The following is a 26,998-nucleotide window of genomic DNA, read 5'->3' as shown; positions in this document are numbered from 1 at the left end:
GATCAACTGAATACGTCTTATTGGCACACGTGTTTTTCTGTTGCTCATTACAACAACAACAACAAAAGAAGAAGAGATTTCAGTGTTGGAGGTGTGTTTCCTGACCGATTCCGCATTTGGTTTATGATGATTGTCCCCCCTAGCCTATTTCACTTCCTCAAAATCCGCAGAATTAATATAAGATAACTCAAGAAATCTGTAAAAAAAAAAATATATATATATATACATGTTTTGGATGAGCAGTTTGACGTCTAACTAAGGTGTTTGGTGCAGTATTTGTCAAGTACAAAAATGTGTGACGTGTTGTCTTATGTAAACAAAGTCAGAGCTGCTGGCCAGGTCTGTCTCACTGAATAGAGAGCAATCACCGCAGCTGTTCACCCCATGTTAGTGGGTAAATGGATATTTTCAAATAAAAACCCCACTCTTTTTATTTAACCTTTATTTAAACTAGGCAAGTCAGTTAAGAACAAATTCTTATTTACAATGAAGGACTACACCAGCCAAACCCGGACGATGCTGAGCCAATTGTGTGCCAACCATATGGGACACCCAATCACGGCCGGTTGTGATACAGCCTGGAATCAAACCAGGGTCTATGGTGACGTCTCTTGCACTGAGACGCAGTGCCTTAGACCGCTGCACCACTCGGGAGCCCACACAAATAAAAATATAGATAAATAGCCCCTAATTTACCTTGATATGATGCACGGATGTTCCAAACTCCATTTTAGATGAGACTGGCTTTATGACCAAAAATGATCCTATTTACACTTTGTAGTCAGTTGTGACAGTAGAATAAATGTTTCTGACTCGTGTCGATGCCACACAGGCCGATTCAAAGGGATTCGTTGCTTTTCGACGGCAGTCGCCCTTCAACCCTCGTGTTGTGTTACGTTTCATGTTAATTAATCAGTCGTTCTTTATTAACGCAAGTGTAACCACGGCTTGAGGGCCTGTTGTCCGGGCCTCTGGCAGTCTCTATGGGGGTGCCACAGGGTTCAATTCTTGGGCCGACTCTCTTCTCTGTATACATCAATGATGTCGCTCTTGCTGCTGGTGAGTCTCTGATCCACCTCTACGCAGACGACACCATTCTGTATACTTCTGGCCCTTCTTTGGACACTGTGTTAACAACCCTCCAGACGAGCTTCAATGCCATACAACTCTCCTTCCGTGGCCTCCAACTGCTCTTAAATACAAGTAAAACTAAATGCATGCTCTTCAACCGATCGCTGCCCACACCTGCCTGCCCGTCCAGCATCACTACTCTGGACGGTTCTGACTTAGAATATGTGGACAACTACAAATACCTAGGTGTCTGATTAGACTGTAAACTCTCCTTCCAGACTCACATCAAACATCTCCAATCCAAAATTAAATCTAGAATTGGCTTCCTATTTCGCAACAAAGCATCCTTCACTCATGCTGCCAAACATACCCTCATAAAACTGACCATCCTACCGATCCTTGACTTTGGCGATGTCATTTACAAAATAGCCTCCAACACTCTACTCAGCAAATTGGATGCAGTCTATCACAGTGCCATCCGTTTTGTTACCAAAGCCCCATATACTACCCACCACTGCGACCTGTACACTCTCGTTGGCTGGCCCTCGCTTCATACTCGTCGCCAAACCCACTGGCTCCAGGTCATCTACAAGTCTCTGCTAGGTAAAGTCCCGCCTTATCTCTGCTCGCTGGTCACCATAGTTGCACCCACCCGTAGCACCCGCTCCAGCAGGTATATCTCTCTGGTCACCCCCAAAGCCAATTCCTCCTTTGGCCGCCTTTCCTTCCAGTTCTCTGCTGCCAATGACTGGAACGAACTACAAAAATCTCTGAAGCTGGAGACTCATATCTCCCTCACTAGCTTTAAGCACCAGCTGTCAGAGCAGCTCAGATCACTGCACCTGTACATAGCCCATCTATAAATAGCCCAAACAACTACCTCTTCCCCTACAGTATTTATTTATTTATTTTGCTCCTTTGCACCCCAGTATTTCTACTTTGTACACTCATCTACTGTCAAATCTACCATTCCAGAATTTAATTGCTATATTGTAATTACTTCGCCACCATGGCCTATTTATTATTGCCTTACCTCCCTTATCTCACCTCATTTGCTCACATTGTATATAGACTTGTTTTTCTACTGTATTATTGACTGTATGTTTGTTTTACTCCATGTGTAACTCTCTGTTGATCTATGTGTCGAACTGCTTTGCTTTATCTTGGCCAGGTCGCAGTTGTAAATGAGAACTTGTTCTCAACTTGCCTACCTGGTTAAATAAAGGTGAAATAAATAAAAAATAAAAGAGAGAGAGAGAGAGAGAGAGAAATAGAGACAGAGAGAGAGAGAGAGAGAGCGATAAAGAGGGACGGAAGAGGGAGAGAAAGAGAAAGAGAGAGAGAGAGAGAGAGAGAGAGCGATAAAGAGGGACGGAAGAGGGAGAAGAAAGAGAAAGAGAGAGATTTTAACCGTACCATATTATTGTCTTGGTGTTCGGGTTCACTTTTCCCTTGCATGTTGTGGTGGGTGACCCTGTAGGAGAAGTCTTGTAGTCTCCTCTCAGTATGTCCTATAGAGGACCTGCTCCTGAAACCTCAGCCTGTCTGTCCCTGCTATCTGCAGCTCCCACCAGGTAAGCAGCAACCACTGGGTTTCACAGAGACAGGCCACAACGTTAGCATGTTAGCATACATACACCATACAGACTAGCCATAATGGAAAAGTCCAACCAAGAGGTTACAGTACTCACAGTACAAGCCTCTACGTTTTGGGCCTCTCTGTTGTCTCAACTTCGTTTCTCTGGCCCTCCAAGTCACTCAGCGCAGTTCAGGAGCGTCTCAACCACTTTTCTCTGGCCCTCCAAGTCACTCAGCGCAGTTCAGGAGCGTCTCAACCACTTTTCTCTGGCCCTCCAAGTCACTCAGCTCAGGTGCTCCAGATGTTGTTGAACCTCTTTCAGGCTGAAACACAGAAATGTTTAATGTCATTGTTTCCGCATTAGGCCTTTCTCCTGTTATGTGAAACCTGTCTCCTGTTATGTGTGAGAGGGATGAATCTACAGAACATACAGGACTACTGGGGACGAGACCGGGGACTATGGTAACGTGAGACAGGGGACTATGGTAACGTGAGACAGGGGACTATGGTAACTATGGTAACGTGAGACAGGGGACTATGGTAACGTGAGACAGGGGACTATGGTAACGTGAGACCGGGGACTATGGTAACTATGGTAACGTGAGACAGGGGACTATGGTAACGTGAGACCGGGGACTATGGTAACGTGAGACCGGGGACTATGGTAACTATGGTAACGTGAGACAGGGGACTATGGTAACGTGAGACCGGGGACTATGGTAACGTGAAACAGGGGACTATGGTAACGTGAGACAGGGGACTATGGTAACTATGGTAACGTGAGACAGGGGACTATGGTAACGTGAGACCGGGGACTATGGTAACGTGAGACCGGGGACTATGGTAACTATGGTAACGTGAGACAGGGGACTATGGTAACGTGAGACCGGGGACTATGGTAACGTGAGACAGGGGACTATGGTAACTATGGTAACATGAGACAGGGGACTATGGTAACGTGAGACAGGGGACTATGGTAACGTGAGACAGGGGACTATGGTAACTATGGTAACGTGAGACAGGGGACTATGGTAACGTGAGACCGGGGACTATGGTAACGTGAGACAGGGGACTATGGTAACGTGAGACAGGGGACTATGGTAACTATGGTAACGTGAGACAGGGGACTATGGTAACTATGGTAACGTGAGACAGGGGACTATGGTAACGTGAGACAGGGGACTATGGTAACTATGGTAACGTGAGACAGGGGACTATGGTAACGTGAGACAGGGGACTATGGTAACGTGAGACAGGGGACTATGGTAACTATGGTAACGTGAGACAGGGGACTATGGTAACGTGAGACAGGGGACTATGGTAACGTGAGACAGGGGACTATGGTAACTATGGTAACGTGAGACAGGGGACTATGGTAACGTGAGACAGGGGACTATGGTAACGTGAGACCGGGGACTATGGTAACTATGGTAACGTGAGACAGGGGACTATGGTAACGTGAGACCGGGGACTATGGTAACGTGAGACCGGGGACTATGGTAACTATGGTAACGTGAGACAGGGGACTATGGTAACGTGAGACCGGGGACTATGGTAACGTGAGACAGGGGACTATGGTAACGTGAGACAGGGGACTATGGTAACTATGGTAACGTGAGACAGGGGACTATGGTAACGTGAGACCGGGGACTATGGTAACTATGGTAACGTGAGACAGGGGACTATGGTAACGTGAGACCGGGGACTATGGTAACGTGAGACCGGGGACTATGGTAACTATGGTAACATGAGACAGGGGACTATGGTAACGTGAGACAGGGGACTATGGTAACGTGAGACAGGGGACTATGGTAACTATGGTAACGTGAGACAGGGGACTATGGTAACGTGAGACCGGGGACTATGGTAACGTGAGACAGGGGACTATGGTAACGTGAGACAGGGGACTATGGTAACGTGAGACAGGGGACTATGGTAACTATGGTAACGTGAGACAGGGGACTATGGTAACTATGGTAACGTGAGACAGGGGACTATGGTAACGTGAGACAGGGGACTATGGTAACTATGGTAACGTGAGACAGGGGACTATGGTAACGTGAGACAGGGGACTATGGTAACGTGAGACAGGGGACTATGGTAACTATGGTAACGTGAGACAGGGGACTATGGTAACGTGAGACAGGGGACTATGGTAACGTGAGACAGGGGACTATGGTAACTATGGTAACGTGAGACAGGGGACTATGGTAACGTGAGACAGGGGACTATGGTAACGTGAGACCGGGGACCATGGTAACTATGGTAACGTGAGACAGGGGACTATGGTAACGTGAGACCGGGGACTATGGTAACGTGAGACCGGGGACTATGGTAACTATGGTAACGTGAGACAGGGGACTATGGTAACGTGAGACCGGGGACTATGGTAACGTGAGACAGGGGACTATGGTAACGTGAGACAGGGGACTATGGTAACTATGGTAACGTGAGACAGGGGACTATGGTAACGTGAGACCGGGGACTATGGTAACTATGGTAACGTGAGACAGGGGACTATGGTAACGTGAGACCGGGGACTATGGTAACGTGAGACCGGGGACTATGGTAACTATGGTAACGTGAGACAGGGGACTATGGTAACGTGAGACCGGGGACTATGGTAACGTGAGACAGGGGACTATGGTAACTATGGTAACATGAGACAGGGGACTATGGTAACGTGAGACAGGGGACTATGGTAACGTGAGACAGGGGACTATGGTAACTATGGTAACGTGAGACAGGGGACTATGGTAACGTGAGACCGGGGACTATGGTAACGTGAGACAGGGGACTATGGTAACGTGAGACAGGGGACTATGGTAACGTGAGACAGGGGACTATGGTAACTATGGTAACGTGAGACAGGGGACTATGGTAACGTGAGACAGGGGACTATGGTAACGTGAGACAGGGGACTATGGTAACTATGGTAATGTGAGACAGGGGACTATGGTAACGTGAGACAGGGGACTATGGTAACGTGAGACAGGGGACTATGGTAACTATGGTAACGTGAGACAGGGGACTATGGTAACGTGAGACAGGGGACTATGGTAACGTGAGACAGGGGACTATGGTAACTATGGTAACGTGAGACAGGGGACTATGGTAACGTGAGACAGGGGACTATGGTAACGTGAGACAGGGGACTATGGTAACTATGGTAACGTGAGACAGGGGACTATGGTAACGTGAGACAGGGGACTATGGTAACTATGGTAACGTGAGACAGGGGACTATGGTAACTTGAGACAGGGGACTATGGTAACGTGAGACAGGGGACTATGGTAACTATGGTAACGTGAGACAGGGGACTATGGTAACTATGGTAACGTGAGACAGGGGACTATGGTAACTATGGTAACGTGAGACAGGGGACTATGGTAACGTGAGACAGTGGACTATGGTAACTATGGTAACGTGAGACAGGGGACTATGGTAACGTGAGACAGGGGACTATGGTAACGTGAGACAGGGGACTATGGTAACTATGGTAACGTGAGACAGGGGACTATGGTAACGTGAGACAGGGGACTATGGTAACGTGAGACAGGGGACTATGGTAACTATGGTAACGTGAGACAGGGGACTATGGTAACGTGAGACAGGGGACTATGGTAACTTGAGACAGGGGACTATGGTAACTATGGTAACGTGAGACAGGGGACTATGGTAACTTGAGACAGGGGACTATGGTAAAGTGAGACAGGGGACTATGGTAACTATGGTAACGTGAGACAGGGGACTATGGTAACTATGGTAACGTGAGACTAACACAAATAGATATCAAGCCATTTTTCATGATAATCTCAGTGTTGAGGCTTTGGTTCATTTTTCCTCAGTCAAAGTGACATTTCCTTAAGGACACAAAGACAGCTAGACAAGGCTGAAGGAAGAACATAAATTAGTGTGTCCCGAAGCAAATAACACAATGTTATCGTAGACATTAAAAACTCTATAACAGTACTCGTCAAGTCAATGATTAATCATTCATAGCAGAAAGTCTGACTTTTCTCGAAAACACAACTACTTCTCAAAATGAAGACATCAGTGTTTTACCATTACACTCTCAACACAATGAGAGAAGAAAAAAACCGTGGCGTTGATTGGTAATCTCTCCACTGGAGGGCAGTATTTAATCATCTACATACACAGTTTATGAGTTTATGGCACAGAAAGATAGACCCTGACATTTGGGTTTGAGGGAAGTAACGTCCATATGAAAGTCTTTGATGAAAATGAACATCACAAGTCTCCCCATAATGACCATATGAAACCTTTGACACTTTGGCCACAACCGCAGAACATCAGGAAAGCATGGACATTCATGCGAAAGCATCTACAATACAACAATGCATATCTATCAAATTAATAAATCAAAACACGATGGAGCCAGAACTAAAAACAGGAAAACATGATGAGACTAAAAATATATTTATTTAAGTCAGGACGTAGCCAATATCCATCCATGAACTGCAGTAATTACATAGAGAAATGGTCACGGTGGGAATGTGTTCGTCGAGCTGCTTGGCATAAACACAGAACACAGGACTCCAGCGATCAGCGCTGAATTCCATGTAGATCTGCTCTGTGTGTGAGCTCGACGTGTGTGTGTGTGTGTGTGTGTGTGTGTGTGTGTGTGTGTGTGTGTGTTTGTGTGTGAATCTGTTGGCATCTGCTGAAGGGATAAACAAAAAGCAGTGAGGCCCGTGAACCCTCATTAACCTTTTGTTTATGCGGCGTTGGAAACGAGGTCTACCCAGCATGCAGCAGTGATACACACATACACACACACACACACACACACACACACACACACACACACACATGGCGGGCTCACGCAGAGCTGATCGCCAGCTGTCATGCTCCGCAAACGCTTAGAGAAAAAAAACATAAATAGCACATCATTATAGTGGAGGTATATATGAACACAGATCACTACATCATTATAGTGGAGGTATATATGAACACAGATCACCACATCATTATAGTGGAGGTATATATGAACACAGATCGCTCCATCATTATAGTGGAGGTATATGAACACAGATCACTACATCATTATAGTGGAGGTATATATGAACACAGATCACTACATCATTATAGTGGAGGTATATATGAACACAGATCACTACATCATTATAGTGGAGGTATATATGAACACAGATCACTACATCATTATAGTGGAGGTATATATGAACACAGATCACTACATCATTATAGTGGAGGTATATATGAACACAGATCACCACATCATTATAGTGGAGGTATATATGAACACAGATCACTACATCATTATAGTGGAGGTATATATGAACACAGATCACTACATCATTATAGTGGAGGTATATATGAACACAGATCACCACATCATTATAGTGGAGGTATATATGAACACAGATCACCACATCATTATAGTGGAGGTATATATGAACACAGATCACTACATCATTATAGTGGAGGTATATATGAACACAGATCACCACATCATTATAGTGGAGGTATATATGAACACAGATCACCACATCATTATAGTGGAGGTATATATGAACACAGATCACCACATCATTATAGTGGAGGTATATATGAACACAGATCCCTCCATCATTATAGTGGAGGTATATATGAACACAGATCCCTCCATCATTATAGTGGAGGTATATATGAACACAGATCACCACATCATTATAGTGGAGGTATATATGAACACAGATCCCTCCATCATTATAGTGGAGGTATATATGAACACAGATCCCTCCATCATTATAGTGGAGGTATATATGAACACAGATCACTCCATCATCGTGAGTGAAAATTGTGCACATTCTTCCGACACTCATAGCTAGCTGTATGTTTTTATCAAATCAAGCGTTCATTGTGTAAAAGGTTTTTAAAATCCCTGTCAAATGGAATAAATGTATGTTTTAGTATTTTAAAAAAAAAAGCATTATAATTCATACAATTAATGAATGTATACCATGATTCTATACTATGTTACTGTTAGAAACCTCTCAACCATGGCACGTTCATGGTTCTGTAAGGTGTACATTTAAAGACTGTGTTTTGGTCATTTTTACATTGTAGACATCATTATTTCCATGTCTCATGACGTTTAAATAAGATACACGTTTACATTTCGCTATGATTGTTGCTTTATCCAATAGTTTCTTCAAAATGAACCCATTGGTAATCCATGTATGTAAAATATGTTGGTAGCTCGAGGGTTAATAAATATAAACCTCTGTTACTTAAAATGGTGAGTATTATTATTAAACAACTCTATGTTTAAAGGGATTAATAATGGTATTAAATTAAAAACCAGGTCTCATTTTTCGTAAGTAGGGACCCTGCAGTTCCAGCATGTAGTATTATGTATCTGAGTAAGACCAAAAGGCTAACACACAGACACTAGTCTTTCTTCTCAGTGTCAGCTGGCAGAAAAGCTTTCCGATACACACAGACACTAGTCTTTCTTCTCAGTGTCAGCTGGCAGAAAAGCTTTCCGATACACAAAGACACTAGTCTTTCTTCTCAGTGTCAGCTGGCAGAAAAGCTTTCCGATACACACAGACACTAGTCTTTCTTCTCAGTGTCAGCTGGCAAGAAAAGCTTTCCGATACACACAGACACTAGTCTTTCTTCTCAGTGTTAGCTGGCAAGAGGAGCTTTCCGATACACACAGACACTAGTCTTTCTTCTCAGTGTCAGCTGGCAAGAGGAGCTTTCCGATACACACAGACACTAGTCTTTCTTCTCAGTGTCAGCTGGCAGAAAAGCTTTCCGATACACACAGACACTAGTCTTTCTTCTCAGTGTTAGCTGGCAAGAGGTCCTATCTAACACACAGACACTAGTCTTTCTTCTCAGTGTCAGCTGGCAAGAGGAGCTTTCCGATACACACAGACACTAGTCTTTCTTCTCAGTGTTAGCTGGCAAGAGGTCCTATCTAACACACAGACACTAGTCTTTCTTCTCAGTGTCAGCTGGCAAGAGGAGCTTTCCGATACACACAGACACTAGTCTTTCTTCTCAGTGTTAGCTGGCAGAAAAGCTTTCCGATACACACAGACACTAGTCTTTCTTCTCAGTGTCAGCTGGCAAGAGGAGCTTTCCGATACACACAGACACTAGTCTTTCTTCTCAGTGTCAGCTGGCAAGAGGAGCTTTCCGATACACACAGACACTAGTCTTTCTTCTCAGTGTTAGCTGGCAGAAAAGCTTTCCGATACACACAGACACTAGTCTTTCTTCTCAGTGTTAGCTGGCAAGAAAAGCTTTCCGATACACACAGACACTAGTCTTTCTTCTCAGTGTTAGCTGGCAAGAGGAGCTTTCCGATACACACAGACACTAGTCTTTCTTCTCAGTGTTAGCTGGCAAGAAAAGCTTTCCGATACACACAGACACTAGTCTTTCTTCTCAGTGTCAGCTGGCAAGAAAAGCTTTCCGATACACACAGACACTAGTCTTTCTTCTCCGTGTCAGCTGGCAGAAAACCTTTCCGATACACAAAGACACTAGTCTTTCTTCTCAGTGTTAGCTGGCAAGAGGAGCTTTCCGATACACACAGACACTAGTCTTTCTTCTCCGTGTCAGCTGGCAAGAGGAGCTTTCTGATACACACAGACACTAGTCTTTCTTCTCAGTGTTAGCTGGCAAGAGGAGCTTTCTGATACACACAGACACTAGTCTTTCTTCTCCGTGTTAGCTGGCAAGAGGAGCTTTCCGATACACACAGACACTAGTCTTTCTTCTCCGTGTTAGCTGGCAGAAAAGCTTTCCGATACACACAGACACTAGTCTTTCTTCTCCGTGTTAGCTGGCAAGAGGAGCTTTCTGATACACACAGACACTAGTCTTTCTTCTCCGTGTCAGCTGGCAGAAAAGCTTTCCGATACACACAGACACTAGTCTTTCTTCTCCGTGTCAGCTGGCAGAAAAGCTTTCCGATACACACGGACACTAGTCTTTCTTCTCAGTGTTAGCTGGCAAGAGGGAGCTTTCCGATACACACAGACACTAGTCTTTCTTCTCCGTGTCAGCTGGCAGAAAAGCTTTCCGATACACACAGACACTAGTCTTTCTTCTCAGTGTTAGCTGGCAAGAGGAGCTTTCCGATACACACAGACACTAGTCTTTCTTCTCCGTGTCAGCTGGCAAGAGGAGCTTTCCGATACACACAGACACTAGTCTTTCTTCTCAGTGTTAGCTGGCAGAAAAGCTTTCCGATACACACAGACACTAGTCTTTCTTCTCAGTGTTAGCTGGCAGAAAAGCTTTCCGATACACACAGACACTTGTCTTTCTTCTCCGTGTTAGCTGGCAAGAGGAGCTTTCCGATACACACAGACACTAGTCTTTCTTCTCAGTGTTAGCTGGCAAGAGGAGCTTTCCGATACACACAGACACTAGTCTTTCTTCTCAGTGTTAGCTGGCAAGAAAAGCTTTCCGATACACACAGACACTAGTCTTTCTTCTCAGTGTCAGCTGGCAAGAAAAGCTTTCCGATACACACAGACACTAGTCTTTCTTCTCCGTGTCAGCTGGCAGAAAAGCTTTCCGATACACAAAGACACTAGTCTTTCTTCTCAGTGTTAGCTGGCAAGAGGAGCTTTCCGATACACACAGACACTAGTCTTTCTTCTCCGTGTCAGCTGGCAAGAGGAGCTTTCTGATACACACAGACACTAGTCTTTCTTCTCAGTGTTAGCTGGCAAGAGGAGCTTTCTGATACACACAGACACTAGTCTTTCTTCTCCGTGTTAGCTGGCAAGAGGAGCTTTCCGATACACACAGACACTAGTCTTTCTTCTCCGTGTTAGCTGGCAGAAAAGCTTTCCGATACACACAGACACTAGTCTTTCTTCTCCGTGTTAGCTGGCAAGAGGAGCTTTCTGATACACACAGACACTAGTCTTTCTTCTCCGTGTCAGCTGGCAGAAAAGCTTTCCGATACACACAGACACTAGTCTTTCTTCTCCGTGTCAGCTGGCAGAAAAGCTTTCCGATACACACGGACACTAGTCTTTCTTCTCAGTGTTAGCTGGCAAGAGGAGCTTTCCGATACACACAGACACTAGTCTTTCTTCTCCGTGTCAGCTGGCAGAAAAGCTTTCCGATACACACAGACACTAGTCTTTCTTCTCAGTGTTAGCTGGCAAGAGGAGCTTTCCGATACACACAGACACTAGTCTTTCTTCTCCGTGTCAGCTGGCAAGAGGAGCTTTCCGATACACACAGACACTAGTCTTTCTTCTCAGTGTTAGCTGGCAGAAAAGCTTTCCGATACACACAGACACTAGTCTTTCTTCTCAGTGTTAGCTGGCAGAAAAGCTTTCCGATACACACAGACACTAGTCTTTCTTCTCCGTGTTAGCTGGCAAGAGGAGCTTTCCGATACACACAGACACTAGTCTTTCTTCTCAGTGTTAGCTGGCAAGAGGAGCTTTCCGATACACACAGACACTAGTCTTTCTTCTCAGTGTTAGCTGGCAAGAGGAGCTTTCCGATACACACAGACACTAGTCTTTCTTCTCCGTGTCAGCTGGCAGAAAAGCTTTCCGATACACACAGACACTAGTCTTTCTTCTCCGTGTTAGCTGGCAAGAGGAGCTTTCTGATACACACAGACACTAGTCTTTCTTCTCCGTGTCAGCTGGCAGAAAAGCTTTCCGATACACACAGACACTAGTCTTTCTTCTCCGTGTCAGCTGGCAGAAAAGCTTTCCGATACACACGGACACTAGTCTTTCTTCTCAGTGTTAGCTGGCAAGAGGAGCTTTCCGATACACACAGACACTAGTCTTTCTTCTCCGTGTCAGCTGGCAGAAAAGCTTTCCGATACACACAGACACTAGTCTTTCTTCTCAGTGTTAGCTGGCAAGAGGAGCTTTCCGATACACACAGACACTAGTCTTTCTTCTCCGTGTCAGCTGGCAAGAGGAGCTTTCCGATACACACAGACACTAGTCTTTCTTCTCAGTGTTAGCTGGCAGAAAAGCTTTCCGATACACACAGACACTAGTCTTTCTTCTCAGTGTTAGCTGGCAGAAAAGCTTTCCGATACACACAGACACTAGTCTTTCTTCTCCGTGTTAGCTGGCAAGAGGAGCTTTCCGATACACACAGACACTAGTCTTTCTTCTCAGTGTTAGCTGGCAAGAGGAGCTTTCCGATACACACAGACACTAGTCTTTCTTCTCAGTGTTAGCTGGCAAGAGGAGCTTTCCGATACACACAGACACTAGTCTTTCTTCTCCGTGTCAGCTGGCAAGAGGAGCTTTCCGATACACACAGACACTAGTCTTTCTTCTCCGTGTCAGCTGGCAAGAGGAGCTTTCCGATACACACAGACACTAGTCTTAGACACTAGTCTTTCTTCTCCGTGTAGCTGGCAAGAGGAGCTTTCCGATACACACAGACACTAGTCTTTCTTCTCCGTGTCAGCTGGCAGAAAAGCTTTCCGATACACACAGACACTAGTCTTTCTTCTCAGTGTTAGCTGGCAAGAGGAGCTTTCCGATACACACAGACACTAGTCTTTCTTCTCAGTGTTAGCTGGCAAGAGGAGCTTTCCGATACACACAGACACTAGTCTTTCTTCTCCGTGTCAGCTGGCAAGAGGAGCTTTCTGATACACACAGACACTAGTCTTTCTTCTCCGTGTTAGCTGGCAGAAAAGCTTTCCGATACACACAGACACTAGTCTTTCTTCTCCGTGTTAGCTGGCAGAAAAGCTTTCCGATACACACAGACACTAGTCTTTCTTCTCCGTGTTAGCTGGCAGAAAAGCTTTCCGATACACACAGACACTAGTCTTTCTTCTCAGTGTTAGCTGGCAAGAGGAGCTTTCTGATACACACAGACACTAGTCTTTCTTCTCCGTGTTAGCTGGCAGAAAAGCTTTCCGATACACACAGACACTAGTCTTTCTTCTCCGTGTTAGCTGGCAGAAAAGCTTTCCGATACACACAGACACTAGTCTTTCTTCTCCGTGTTAGCTGGCAAGAGGAGCTTTCTGATACACACAGACACTAGTCTTTCTTCTCCGTGTTAGCTGGCAAGAGGAACTTTCCGATACACAAAGACACTAGTCTTAGACACTAGTCTTTCTTCTCCGTGTTAGCTGGCAAGAGGAGCTTTCCGATACACAAAGACACTAGTCTTAGACACTAGTCTTTCTTCTCCGTGTTAGCTGGCAAGAGGAGCTTTCCGATATACAAAGACACTAGTCTTTCTTCTCCGTGTTAGCTGGCAAGAGGAGCTTTCCGATACACACAGACACTAGTCTTTCTTCTTCGTGTCAGCTGGCAGAGAAGCCGTTCGATGCACAGAGACATTCTAGTGTTTCTTCTTCGTGTTAGCCTTCCGATGCACAGATGCTGAGGTCGTATTATTTTATCATAAGCTTTAAATAATGAAACAATGAATACAGTAGACGAGCTCAAGGCGAGGAGCCGCTTCCAGAGAGACATCAGGTATTGTAACATACTCTGTTTTACAGAATTATGTCCCTCTCTGGATTTACTGTCCCTGTCCATTCAGCCAGAGGGGTTCTCTGTCCATTGCGTGGACAGGAAGAAATAACTCTCTGGGAAAAAGAAAGGCGGAGGGGTTTCTTTCATGATTAACAACTCATGGAGTGATTGTGGTAACATACAGGAACTGAAGGGATGGCGCCGTACTGGATGGCCGCCGTTTTCCGAGGTCCGACCCATCTTTCCTGTGATTCTTTTGGTGTTTATCTTTACTTTATTTTCACTAAATGTATCCGCTATCATTTTTTATAACTAATAATAACTTTTGAACATCGGATCGGCAGTTACTTACCCTAATTTCAACTTCGACTCATCTGCCCTGGGCTCTTTGTGTAATTCTGACCCAATTTTGGGTATGCAAGAGGTAACACTGGCGTTACAGAGGCCAGAGAGGGGGAGTCCTGGCGAGGTTAAGGCGAAGGTAAAAACGACCACCTCTTCTCTCCATTCTATTGGCCAAAGATAAAGTCACTTGACAATAAGATGGATGACCTCTGGTCACAGATTTGCTACCAACGGGACTCTCGTAACTGCAATAATCTCTGCTTTTCTGAAACCTGACTTTCGGACAAGATACCTCCATGGCTATCCAACTCTATGGATTCTCCGTTCACAAGAGTCAGGGTAATCAAGAGGGGGAGGGGTCTGCCTCTTCATCAACAACAAATGGTTATTGTGAGCTGTTGTGTACATTCCACCTCAGGACAGGAAATATAACAATATGGCACTTCGCAAACTGTACGAGGCTATAAACAAGCAGGAAAACTTACATCCGGAGGCTGCCTTTCCTGTCGCCGGTGATTTTAATTCTGAGTCATTAAGACACGTGATGCCCAACTTCGATCGACACGTTTCCTTCACCACTAGGGGGCGATAAAGTCCTAGACCACTGTTACTTTACCCACAAGCAAGCATGCAAGGCCCTCTCTCATCCGCCATTCTGAAAATCAGATCGCTGGAGATTTTGATTCTGAGTCATTAAGACACGTGATGCCCAACTTCCATCAACACGTCTCCTTCACCACTAGGGGGCGATAAAGTCCTAGACCACTGTTACTCTGCTCCCAAGCAAGCATTCAAGGCACTCCCTCATCTGCCATTTGGCAAATCAGATCATGACTACGTACTCCTGTTTCCTGTTTGCAAGCAGAATGTCACGGCTGTCGAAAGGATTGGACCAAAGTGCAGCGTGTGTTTCGTTCCACATATTTATTTAATCCGTGAAAACTATGCAATACATCAAATAACTGAAATCTACAAAATAACAAACCGTGACGCAGAGGAGAAACAAACACTACTCACAAATAATCACCCACAAAAACAGGTGGGACAAACATCAGCTTAAATATGACCTCCAATTAGAGACAACGACGACCAGCTGCCTCTAATTGGAGATCATACCAAACAAAACCAACATAGAAATACAAAACTAGAAACTGAACATAGAAATACAAACCATAGACAAACACCCCCTGTCACGCCCTGACCTACTCTACCATAGAAAATAACCACTTACTATGGTCAGGACGTGACACAGAGGCTCAAACAGGAAGTACCCATGACTCCCTCTGTTGAGAAAGGGTCGTCAGAATTTGCTAGCGCTGATTAGAATATGTTCTGAGACTCTGCCGATAACATCGAGGAGCTAACCACCTCCGTCACCGGCTTCATATGGAAATGCATCGGCGGCATTGTCCCCACAGCAAAGGTTCGCTGCTTCCCTAATCAAAATCCCTGGACTAACACAGAGGTTGACACTAAAATTAAGGACAGTGCTACCGTACACAGAGCTTTCGCAGACAACCCTGAGGCTATGCTAAAGACAGGAACAAGTACAAGAAGTCCCGCTACGACCTCCGCTGAGTCATCAAACGAACAAATCAAAATAGATTCTTCAAAGTAGCCACCTTTTGCCTTGACAGCTTTGAACACTCTTGGCATTCTTTCAACCAGCTTCATGAGGTAGTCACCTAGAATGCATTTCAATTAACAGGTGTGCCTTGTTAAAAGTTAATTTGTGGAATTTATTTCCTTCTTGTGTTTGAGCTAATCAGTTCTGTTGTAACAAGGTAGGGGTGGCATACAGAAGATAGCCCTATTTGGTAAAAGAACAAGTCCATATTATGGCAAGAGCAGCTCAAATAAGCAAAGAGAAACAACAGTCCATCATTACTTTAAGACATGAAGGTCAGTCCATACGGAAAATGTCAAGAACTTTGAAAGTTTCTTCAAGTACAATTGCAAAAACCATCAAGCTCTATGATGAAACTGGCTCGCATGAGGACTGCCACAGGAAAGGAAGACCCAGAGTTACCTCTGCTGCATAGGATAAGTTCATTAGAGTTACCAGCCTCAGAAATTGCAGACCAAATAAATGCTTCAGAGTTTATAGGCCTGTATCTATCCTCTGTGTAACATCAAAGATCCTGGAGAGAATTGTACATGAGCAAATGTATGAATATGTTAACAAACAGGGTCTAATGTATAAATATGTTAACAAACAGGGTCTAATGTATAAATATGTTAACAAACAGGGTCTAATGTATAAATATGTTAACAAACAGGGTCTAACGTGTGATTTTCAGTCGGGTTTTAGAAAAACATACTCCACTGATTCATGTCTACTTTACTTGACTGACTTCATCAGGAAAGAGATTGATGAGGGAAATCTGTATGGAATGGTACTGATTGACCTACAGAAGGCCTTTGATACAGTTAACCACTGTCTCCTAATCTCCAAACTGGAGGCACTGGGGTTAAACAGTATCCCTCTAGGCTGGGTAAAGTCCTATTGATCAGGAAGGGAGCAAGTAGTAGAGGTTAATGGTTCACTGTCTCAGGCAAAACCAATGAGTTGTGGCGTTCCGCAGGGCAGCGTGTTTGGGCCTCTGCTGTTTTTATTGTATATTAACAATATGAAAGATACTTGTTCTTGCCGTCTTTTTTCTTTATGCGGATGACTCTACACTTCTGATGTCTCACAAAAGTAAAACTATGTTGGAGAGCATACTTAGCATAGAGCTTACTAACATTAGCAAATGGCTTGGAGATTATAATCTATCTCTGCACTTAGGGAAAACTGAAGCAGTTATTTTTGGATCCAGACCTAAATTGTGCAGGTCGTCTGAAATCAGAGTGGAGTTAGGGGGTGAGGCGCTGTCCTCTGTTAGCTACTTGGGATGCATCCTTGATGGAAGCTTGGGAGTTGTGAGAATGGCCAATAAAGTGCTAGGGAAGGTTAATGCCAGGACTATGTTTTTGGCGAGAAAGTCCAAGCTGCTTGATAAGGACTCCATGAAAGTGCTAGCTACTGCCCTCATTTAATGCCATTTTGATTATGCTAGTACTTCCTGGTTTGGGGGCTTATCTGAATTTATGAAGGGGACGATCCCGATAGCCCAGAATAAGCTGATCAGGGTAGTATTGAAGGTGAGTCCACGTACTCACATAGGCAGGAGCTGCTTTCCGGAACTAAACTGGCTGCCTGTTGAGGCTAGGGTGTCCCAGATTAGACTAGGTTTGGTTTACAGGAGTATTTATTGTCCTGCGCCCAGATATCTAAGTAATTACTTTCCTTGTGTTAGGGATGCACACAATCACAGCACCAGATCAGGTGTTGCTGATGTGTGCTTATACAGGTTCATGGGTAATGCTGGGAAAGGTACTTTCTTGTATACTGAAGCCTCAGAATGGAATGAGTTGCGTCTGCCTATAAAAACAACGTCCTCTCTGGACAGCTTTAAAAAATAAAGTAAAAATATGTTTGACGTCTGAATAACCCCTATGATGTAACTGGAATGATGAGATAGTTGTTTTTCCTCTCTGTTTTTGTTTTATTATTTCACTGCCATACTGTGTTCCATCTTGTCTAGCCATCTTGTCTCAAGAGGACCACAATGGAAATAAGTCCCAGACTGTGTTGTGTGTTATCCTCAATGATATTATTTAAGTTTTATGTGTGCTTGTTTTTTTTAAATGGTCGAATTAATAAACTAAACTAAACAGACACATCTCAAAATCAACTGTTCAGAGGAGACTGTGTAAAACAGGCCTCCATGGTCGAATTGCTGCAAAGAAACCCCTACTAAAGGACACCAATAAGAAGAAGATACTTGGGCTAAAAACACAAGCAATGGACATTAGATCGGTGGAAATCTGTCCTTTGGTCTGATGAGTCCAAATTTGAGATTTTTGGTTGCAACTGCCGTGTCTTTGTGAGACGCAGAGTAGGTGGACAGATGATCGCTGCATGTGTGGTTCCCACACATGCAGCATGGAGGAGGAGGTGTGATGGTGTGGGGGTGCTTTGCTGGTGACACTGTCTGTGATTTATTTAGAATTCAAGGCACACTTAACCAGCATGACTACCACAGCATTCTGCAGTGATACACCATCACATCTGATTTGGGCTTAGTTGGACTATCATTCATTTTTCAACAGGACAATGACCCAACACACCTCCAGGCTGTGTAAGGGCTATTTGACCAAGAAGAAGAGTGATGGTGTGCTGCATCAGATGACCTGGGCTCCACAATCACCCGACCTCAACCCAAATAAAATGGTTTAGGAGGAGTTGGACCGCAGAGTGAAGGAAAAGCAGACAACAAGTGCTCAGCATGTGGGAACTCCTTCAAGACTGTTGGAAAATCATTCCAGGTGAAGCTGATTGAGAGAATGCCAAGAGCGTGCAAAGATGTCATCAAAGCAAAAGGTGGCTACTTTGAAGAATTTAAAATATAACATATATTTTGATTTAACACTTTTTTTGTTACTACATGATTCCTATTATTCTACCATGTAGAAAATAGTGAAAAAATGAGTAGGTGTGTCCAAACTTGTGACTATATATATATTTATACAGTGGAAGTTTACATACACTTAGGTTGGAGTCATTAAAACTCATTTTTCAACCACAGCACAAATTTCTTGTTAACAAACTATAGTTTTGGCAAGTCGGTTAGGACATCTACTTTGTGCATGGCAAGAGTCATTTTTCCAACAATTGTTTACAGACAGATTATTCCACTTATAATTCACTGTATCACAATTCCAGTGGGTCAGAAGTTTACATGCACTAAGTTGACTGTGCCTTTAAACAGCTTGGAAAAATCCAGAAAATTATGTCTTGGTTTTAGAAGCTTCTGATAGGCTAATTGTCACGACTTCTTCCGAAGTCGATGCCCCTCCTTGTTCGGGTGGTGCTCGGCGGTCGACGTCACCGTTCTTCTAGCCACCATTGATCAGTTTTTCATTTTCCATTGGTTTTGTCTTGTCTTCCTACACACCTGGTTCCAATCCCATTAATTACATGTGTATCTAACCCTCTGTTTCCCCTCATATCCTTGTCGGTGATTGTTTGTTATGTACGTCTAGATTACAGCCTTCTCTGTAGCTCAGCTGGTAGAGCATGGTGTTTGCAACGCCATTGAGGGTGGGTTCGATTCCCACGGGGGGCCAGCACAGAAAAAAAAATGTATGAAATGTATGCATTCACTACTGTAAGTCGCTCTGGATAAGAGCGTCTGCTAAATGACTAAAATGTAAAAATGTAAATGTATGTATCGGTGTGCGACGGGTTAATTTTACCCGGGTTATTTTGAACGTTGGTTTTGGAGTTTGTTTTTTGTAATAAGTTCTCCAGTTTAACCATTTTAGTTTCTCCTGCGCCTGACTTCCCTGCCACCTACACACACGGATATGACACTAATTGACATCATTTTGAGTCAATTGGAGGTGTACCTGTGGATGTATTTCAAAGCCAACCTTCAAACTCAGTGACCCTTTGCTTGACATCATGGGAAAATTAAAAGAAATCAACCAAGACCTAAAAAAAAAATGTAGACCTCCACAAGTCTGGTTCATCCTTGGGAGCAATTTCCAAACGCCTGAAGCTACCACGTTCATCTGTACAAACAATAGTACGCAAGTATAAACACCATGGGACCACGCAGCCATCATACCGCTCAGGAAGGAGACACGTTCTGTCTCCTAGAGATGAACGTACTTTGGTGTGAAAAGTGCAAATCAATCCCAGAACAACAGCAAAGGACCTTGTGAAGATGCTGGAGGAAACATGTACAAAAGTATCTATATCCACAGTAAAAACGAGTCCTATATCGACACAAGCTGAAATGCCGCTCAGCAAGGAAGAAGCCACTGCTCCAAAACCGCCATAAAAAAGCCAGACCACGGTTTGAGTTTATGTAAACGTCTGACCCACTGGGAATGTGATGAAAGAAATAAAAGCTGAAATAAATCATTCTCTCTACTATTATTCTGACATTTCACATTCTTAAAATAAAGCGGTGATCCTAACTGACCTAAGACAGGGAATTTTTACTAGGATTAAAATGTCAGGAATTGTGCAAAAATTGATTTTAAATGTATTTGGCTAAGGTGTATGTAAACTTCAGACTTCAACTGTATAAAATATGACTTCACTGCAGCAGTGGTTCTCAAACCTCTCCACGAGAGGGAACCAGACAATTCACAATGTTGTTGTAGCTCTGAACTGGCTGAACTCATTCACCTAATCAAGGGCTTGATGATTAGTTGACAAGTTGAATCAGGTCTGGAATAGATCAAAGCTATGGAATGGCGGGTTGGGGTTCCCCCAAGGAGAGGTTGGAGTACCACTGCATTACAGTATGATGGCACTGAGACATTGGCACCTTGGCACCACTGAGCCACAAAAGGAAACTGCAGGTTTTCCCAGAACACAATGACACACCCTTGGCTTGAACTGAGCCTACTGATGTGCTTTAACTTGCCCTGTCTGGTACGAGTCGCACATCCACATCAGGTGATCGCTAAGTAAAAGGATAGGACTGTAAAGTTTCCAAAATGTAAGAGGACTCCCGTGGTATTTTGTGACATATTTCCAGAATACCATTCAGGTGTATTTTGTGGCTTTTGGTGAATGTGTTCTAACGATCTAAGGTCACGCTGTTGTTACTGATGGCAGTAAAGCAGGTCCTACTGCTGTAAACACACAGTCCAGTTCATAGTGAATGATGGCAGGTCCTACTGTAAACACACAGTCCAGTTCATAGTGAATGATGCCAGGTCCTACTGCCTGTAAACACACAGTCCAGTTCATAGTGAATGATGCCAGGTCCTACTGCCTGTAAACACACAGTCCAGTTCAAAGTGAATGATGACAGGTCCTACTTCCTGTAAACACACAGTCCAGTTCATAGTGAATGATGACAGGTCCTACTGCCTGTAAACACACAGTCCAGTTCATAGTGAATGATGACAGGTCCTACTGCCTGTAAACACACAGTCCAGTTCATAGTGAATGATGACAGGTCCTACTGCCTGTAAACACACAGTCCAGTTCAAAGTGAATGATGACAGGCCTGTGTGGCAAATGGCTTGTTTGCATATAGACCTACTGTAGCTCTGATTGGCTATACTGCACCGGTTTGCGTAGACTCTGGTCCTGGACGAGGCAGATGTTTTTATTTGGTTTTATTTACTGCAGTGTCTATTAATTGTCAAGACGCACTGCTGCTTTCTCACTCTATATTGCTATAAATTTGTCACAAATACCTTAGTGTACGTAATTCTAAGAATTTATGAAAACGTGAAAACGACCATATCTAAGTGCTCGCCAGTTAGAAAATGTTCAAAGAAATGTCTTATTATTCCTGGGGGAGTATATGAACAGATTTTAATACGATTTCATGTCGCTAAAATTCTGTCGGTTCCACTTTAATGCATGTAAGTGCTTTGAAAATAATTTACATTTAGATTAATCATCAGCTTTCATGACACCAGTCTGAAAGCTGTTTGTTCTGTTCTGTTGGAAGCTCTGAAGTCTCACCCAGCAACACATCCACGATCCACATCAGGGGGATCACCGAGTAGAGGGAGGATAGGCTTGGTAAACATGGATCATTAGTGGGTGGCGCAAGACCTTGAGTGACCCTGAACAATTCCCAAACCCTATAATTAAAGAAAATGCTTTAAAAACCATTAATAAAGTATCAAGTCTGAAAAGCTGTTAGTCAGGTTCTGTTCTGTCGGCAGCTCTGAGCCCCACCCAGTGCCATATTCACATCCTGGCACTAGCAGGGTTCGTGTGAATCTACAGGGTGTATCTATTTACTCAATACAGTACTCATCCTGCAGAGAAACGAAGTCTGTGGTCACACTGACAGACAAGCAGCAACAGGATAGTGTTTATCTTTGCAATGAAACTACGTTGCTGTCATAACATAGTCAGTTTACATGTTACACTGCTAAAAAAAACTAAAGCAGCGAAAACTAGCATTTAATCCAGCCCACAACCACATCAGGATACTGTACCTGAAACAATGGAGACACAAACAGGTAATAACCTGAGTCAGCTTTACCTGTCCAGAACCAAATCTTATAAAAGCGTGGATTCGCTACAAATCACCACAACAGGCCAGCTCCACATCCAGCTATAGCTTTGACAACAAAGAACTTAGTTATCTGGTTTTATGTTACCACAAGCAGCTAGTATAAAACCATACATCACCGCAAACAAATCCTCTTCAACCCTACACCTTCCAGCTATATTATCAGCCAGCAACTACAGCTGAAAGAAGAGTGGCGGAGTCATGTCCTGGTGTGGTGGTGTTATGGTGTGGTAGTGTGGTGGTGTCATGGTGTGGTAGTGTGGTGGTGTGGTGGTGGTGTCATGGTGTGGTGGTGTGGTGGTGTCATGGTGTGGTGGTGTATTGGTGTGGTGGTGGTGTCATGGTGTGGTGGTGTGGTGGTGTCATGGTGTGGTGGTGTGGTGGTGTCATGGTGTGGTGGTGTCATGGTGTGGTGGTGGTGTCATGGTGTGGTGGTGTGGTGGTGTCATGGTGTGGTGGTGTATTGGTGTAATGGTGTAGTGGTGTAGTGGTGTCATGGTGTCGTGGTGTCATGGTGTGATGGTGTGGTGGTGTCATGGTGTGGTGGTGTGGTGGTGTCATGGTGTGGTGGTGTCATGGTGTGGTGGTGGTGTCATGGTGTGGTGGTGTCATGGTGTGGTGGTGTATTGGTGTAATGGTGTAGTGGTGTAGTGGTGTCATGGTGTCGTGGTGTCATGGTGTGATGGTGTGGTGGTGTCATGGTGTGGTGGTGTGGTGGTGTCATGGTGTGGTGGTGTGGTGGTGTCATGGTGTGGTGGTGGTGTCATGGTGTGGTGGTGGTGTCATGGTGTGGTGGTGGTGTCATGGTGTGGTGGTGGTGGTGTCATGGTGTGGTGGTGTCATGGTGTGGTGGTGTAGTGGTGTAGTGGTGTAATGGTGTAGTGGTGTAGTGGTGTCATGGTGTGGTGGTGTCATGGTGTGGTGGTGTGGTGGTGTCATGGTGTCATGGTGTGGTGGTGTCTTGGTGTGGTGGTGTAGTGGTGTCATGGTGTGGTGGTGGTGTCATGGTGTGGTGGTGTAGTGGTGTAGTGGTGTGGTGGTGGTGTCATGGTGTGGTGGTGTAGTGGTGTCATGGTGTGGTGGTGTTGTCATGGTGTGGTGGTGTAGTGGTGTAGTGGTGTGGTGGTGGTGTCATGGTGTGGTGGTGTAGTGGTGTCATGGTGTGGTGGTGGTGTCATGGTGTGGTGGTGTCTTGGTGTGGTGTAGTGGTGTCATGGTGTGGTGGTGGTGTCATGGTGTGGTGGTGTAGTGGTGTCATGGTGTGGTGGTGGTGTCATGGTGTGGTGGTGTAGTGGTGTCATGGTGTGATGGTGGTGTCATGGTGTGATGGTGTGGTGGTGTCATTGTGTATTGTTGTAGTGGTGTCATGGTGTGGTGGTGGTGTCATGGTGTGGTGGTGTCTTGGTGTGGTGGTGTAGTGGTGTCATGGTGTCATGGTGTGATGGTGGTGTCATGGTGTGATGGTGTGGTGGTGTCATTGTGTATTGTTGTAGTGGTGTCATGGTGTGGTGGTGGTGTCATGGTGTGGTGGTGTCTTGGTGTGGTGGTGTAGTGGTGTAGTGGTGTCATGGTGTGGTGGTGGTGTCATGGTGTGGTGGTGGTGTCATGGTGTGGTGGTGTAGTGGTGTCATGGTGTGGTGGTGGTGTCATGGTGTGGTGGTGTAGTGGTGTCATGGTGTCATGGTGTGATGGTGGTGTCATGGTGTGGTGGTGTCATGGTGTGGTGGTGGTGTCATGGTGTGGTGGTGTAGTGGTGTCATGGTGTCATGGTGTGATGGTGGTGTCATGGTGTCATGGTGTGGTGGTGTGGTGGTGTCATGGTGTGGTGGTGTCATTGTTTGTGCCATGAGCCCTGTTTAGACCTGGTTCTAGCATGTGTCTGCCGTCCTGATCTTGTCCACATTTGCCAATAGGTGTAGACAATCAAAAGATGCGCTGTGATCCGATTGTGATTAGATCTTCCTGACCACCTCTGGAAGTAGTCGAAGACGCATCTTGTTCAGATAGCCTTGAAGTGTAAATTAATCCTGACAACGAAAGCGCATACATTTTACTAACATAATGTTTTCCCGCCACAAAAAAATCCCACCGGCCAGTTGAGGTCATAATTACGGACAACGATACCTCTACAATTCCTCCAGGATATAAATATAATGGTCTTTATTAGAAACCAACTGCACACTGTCACTGTGGGCGGATGCCTCAGTCCAATCAAAATTAGATTACGCATTTAGAAATACATATATTTATGAAGAGATATCGTCCCGAATGAGAGAAAAATGGTTCCCCCGTTCCTATATCCAATGCCAGAGATAAATGGAATATTTAAAAACATCATACAGGAAGACCAAGGCCTGTGATTTTTTTTCATTTAACTAGGTAGTCAGTTAAGAACAAATTATTATTTCCAATGACAATTATTTACAATGTTTCCCCAGTAGGCCGTCATTGGAAATAATAATATGTTCTTTACTGACTGTTCTTTACGATGTTTTCAAATATTCCATTTATCTCTGGCATTGGATATAGAGATATGGGGGAACCATTTTTCTCTCATTCGGGACGATATCTCTTCATAAATATATTTATTTCTACATGCGTAATCTTACGGCTCTGAACAGTGCCTTGTTCAGGGGCAGAACGACAGATTTGCCGTGACAGCAGGAGTGTGGAACGAGAACACCCCCCATGCCCAGTTTATTATTGAACTTGCCATGTCTGGGATGCATCACACATCCACATCAGGTGATCACTTGCTAAAATAATTGGTAAACACCTTTTCATCATTGTGAAGATTTTTTAATGTCTTAATAAAATACCTACAATGAAAATAAAGTCACGAGAAAGGGTATGTTGTGTTGGTTTCTGTCATTTAAGGAGGGTCATGCCAGTTAACTGGTCCCAAACCTATACTTAGAGAAATATATTTAATGCAGGTAAGTGCCTTGAAAAAAATCATTTTCATTTACATTATTCATCAGCTTTCAAGTACCAGTCTGAAAGCTGTTAGTCAGGTTTTGGTCTGTTCTATTGGCAGCTCTGAAGCCCACCGTGCAGCCCATCCACAACCTAAATCAGCTGATCACCAAGTAGAGGGAGTGTAGGTGGTATAATACAGTAATATAATACAGTGGTATATTACTGTGGTATAATACAGTAATATAATACAGTAATATAATACAATGGTATATTACTGTGGTATAATACAGTGGTATAATACAGTGGTATATTACAGTGGTATAATACAGTAATATAATACAGTAATATAATACAGTAATATAATACAGTGGTATAATACAGTGGTATAACACAGTGGTATAATACAGTAATATAATACAGTAATATAATACAGTGGTATAATACAGTAATATAATACAGTAATATAATACAGTGGTATAATACAGTGGTATAACACAGTGGTATAATACAGTAATATAATACAGTAATATAATACAGTGGTATAATACAGTAATATAATACAGTAATATAATACAGTGGTATAATACTGTGGTATAATACAGTAATATAATACAGTGGTATAATACTGTGGTATAATACAGTAATATAATACAGTGGTATAATACAGTAATATAATACAGTAATATAATACAGTGGTATAACACAGTGGTATAATACAGTAATATAATACAGTGGTATAATACAGTAATATAATACAGTAATATAATACAGTGGTATAATACAGTAATATAATACAGTAATATAATACAGTGGTATAATACAGTAATATAATACAGTAATATAATACAGTGGTATAATACAGTAATATAATACAGTAATATAATACAGTGGTATAACACAGTGGTATAACACAGTGGTATAATACAGTAATATAATACAGCAATATAATACAGTGGTATAATACAGTAATATAATACAGTGGTATAATACTGTGGTATAATACAGTAATATAATACAGTGGTATAATACTGTGGTATAATACAGTAATATAATACAGTGGTATAATACAGTAATATAATACAGTAATATAATACAGTGGTATAACACAGTGGTATAATACAGTAATATAATACAGTGGTATAATACAGTAATATAATACAGTAATATAATACAGTGGTATAATACAGTAATATAATACAGTAATATAATACAGTGGTATAACACAGTGGTATAACACAGTGGTATAATAAAGTAATATAATACAGTAATATAATACAGTGGTATAAAACAGTGGTATAACACAGTGGTATAACACAGTGGTATAATACAGTAATATAATACAGTAATATAATACAGTGGTATATTACAGTGGTATAATACAGTAATATAATACAGTAATATAATACAGTAATATAATACAGTAATATAATACAGTGGTATAACACAGTGGTATAATACAGTAATATAATACAGTGGTATAATACAGTAATATAATA

The 26,998-nt window shown here is 43.4% G+C and overlaps 1 protein-coding gene across 3 annotated transcripts in view; it reads right to left on the bottom strand.

Moving 5' to 3' along the window:
- The window catches only part of LOC106572350 (uncharacterized), a 91,128-nt gene that overhangs the window by 29,122 nt on the left and 35,008 nt on the right, over positions 1 to 26,998 (bottom strand). For all 3 annotated transcript variants that reach the window (XR_014379027.1, XR_014379026.1, XM_045694040.2), the window contains exons 3-4: positions 2,763 to 2,973; positions 2,488 to 2,659 (exon numbers count right to left, since the gene is read on the bottom strand). Coding sequence is in view for 1 of the 3 variants with exons in the window: in XM_045694040.2 (XP_045549996.1) it covers positions 2,488 to 2,529 (42 nt within the window). In the remaining 2 variants the exon portion in view is untranslated. The remainder of the gene's footprint in view (positions 1 to 2,487; positions 2,660 to 2,762; positions 2,974 to 26,998) is intronic.

Source organism: Salmo salar, chromosome 01, assembly GCF_965601325.2.
Source record: "Salmo salar chromosome 01, fSalSal1, whole genome shotgun sequence".
NCBI classification, from domain to species: domain Eukaryota; kingdom Metazoa; phylum Chordata; class Actinopteri; order Salmoniformes; family Salmonidae; genus Salmo; species Salmo salar.
Note: the sequence above shows the minus strand (reverse complement) of the source record. Positions and strands in the feature narration are given on the sequence as shown.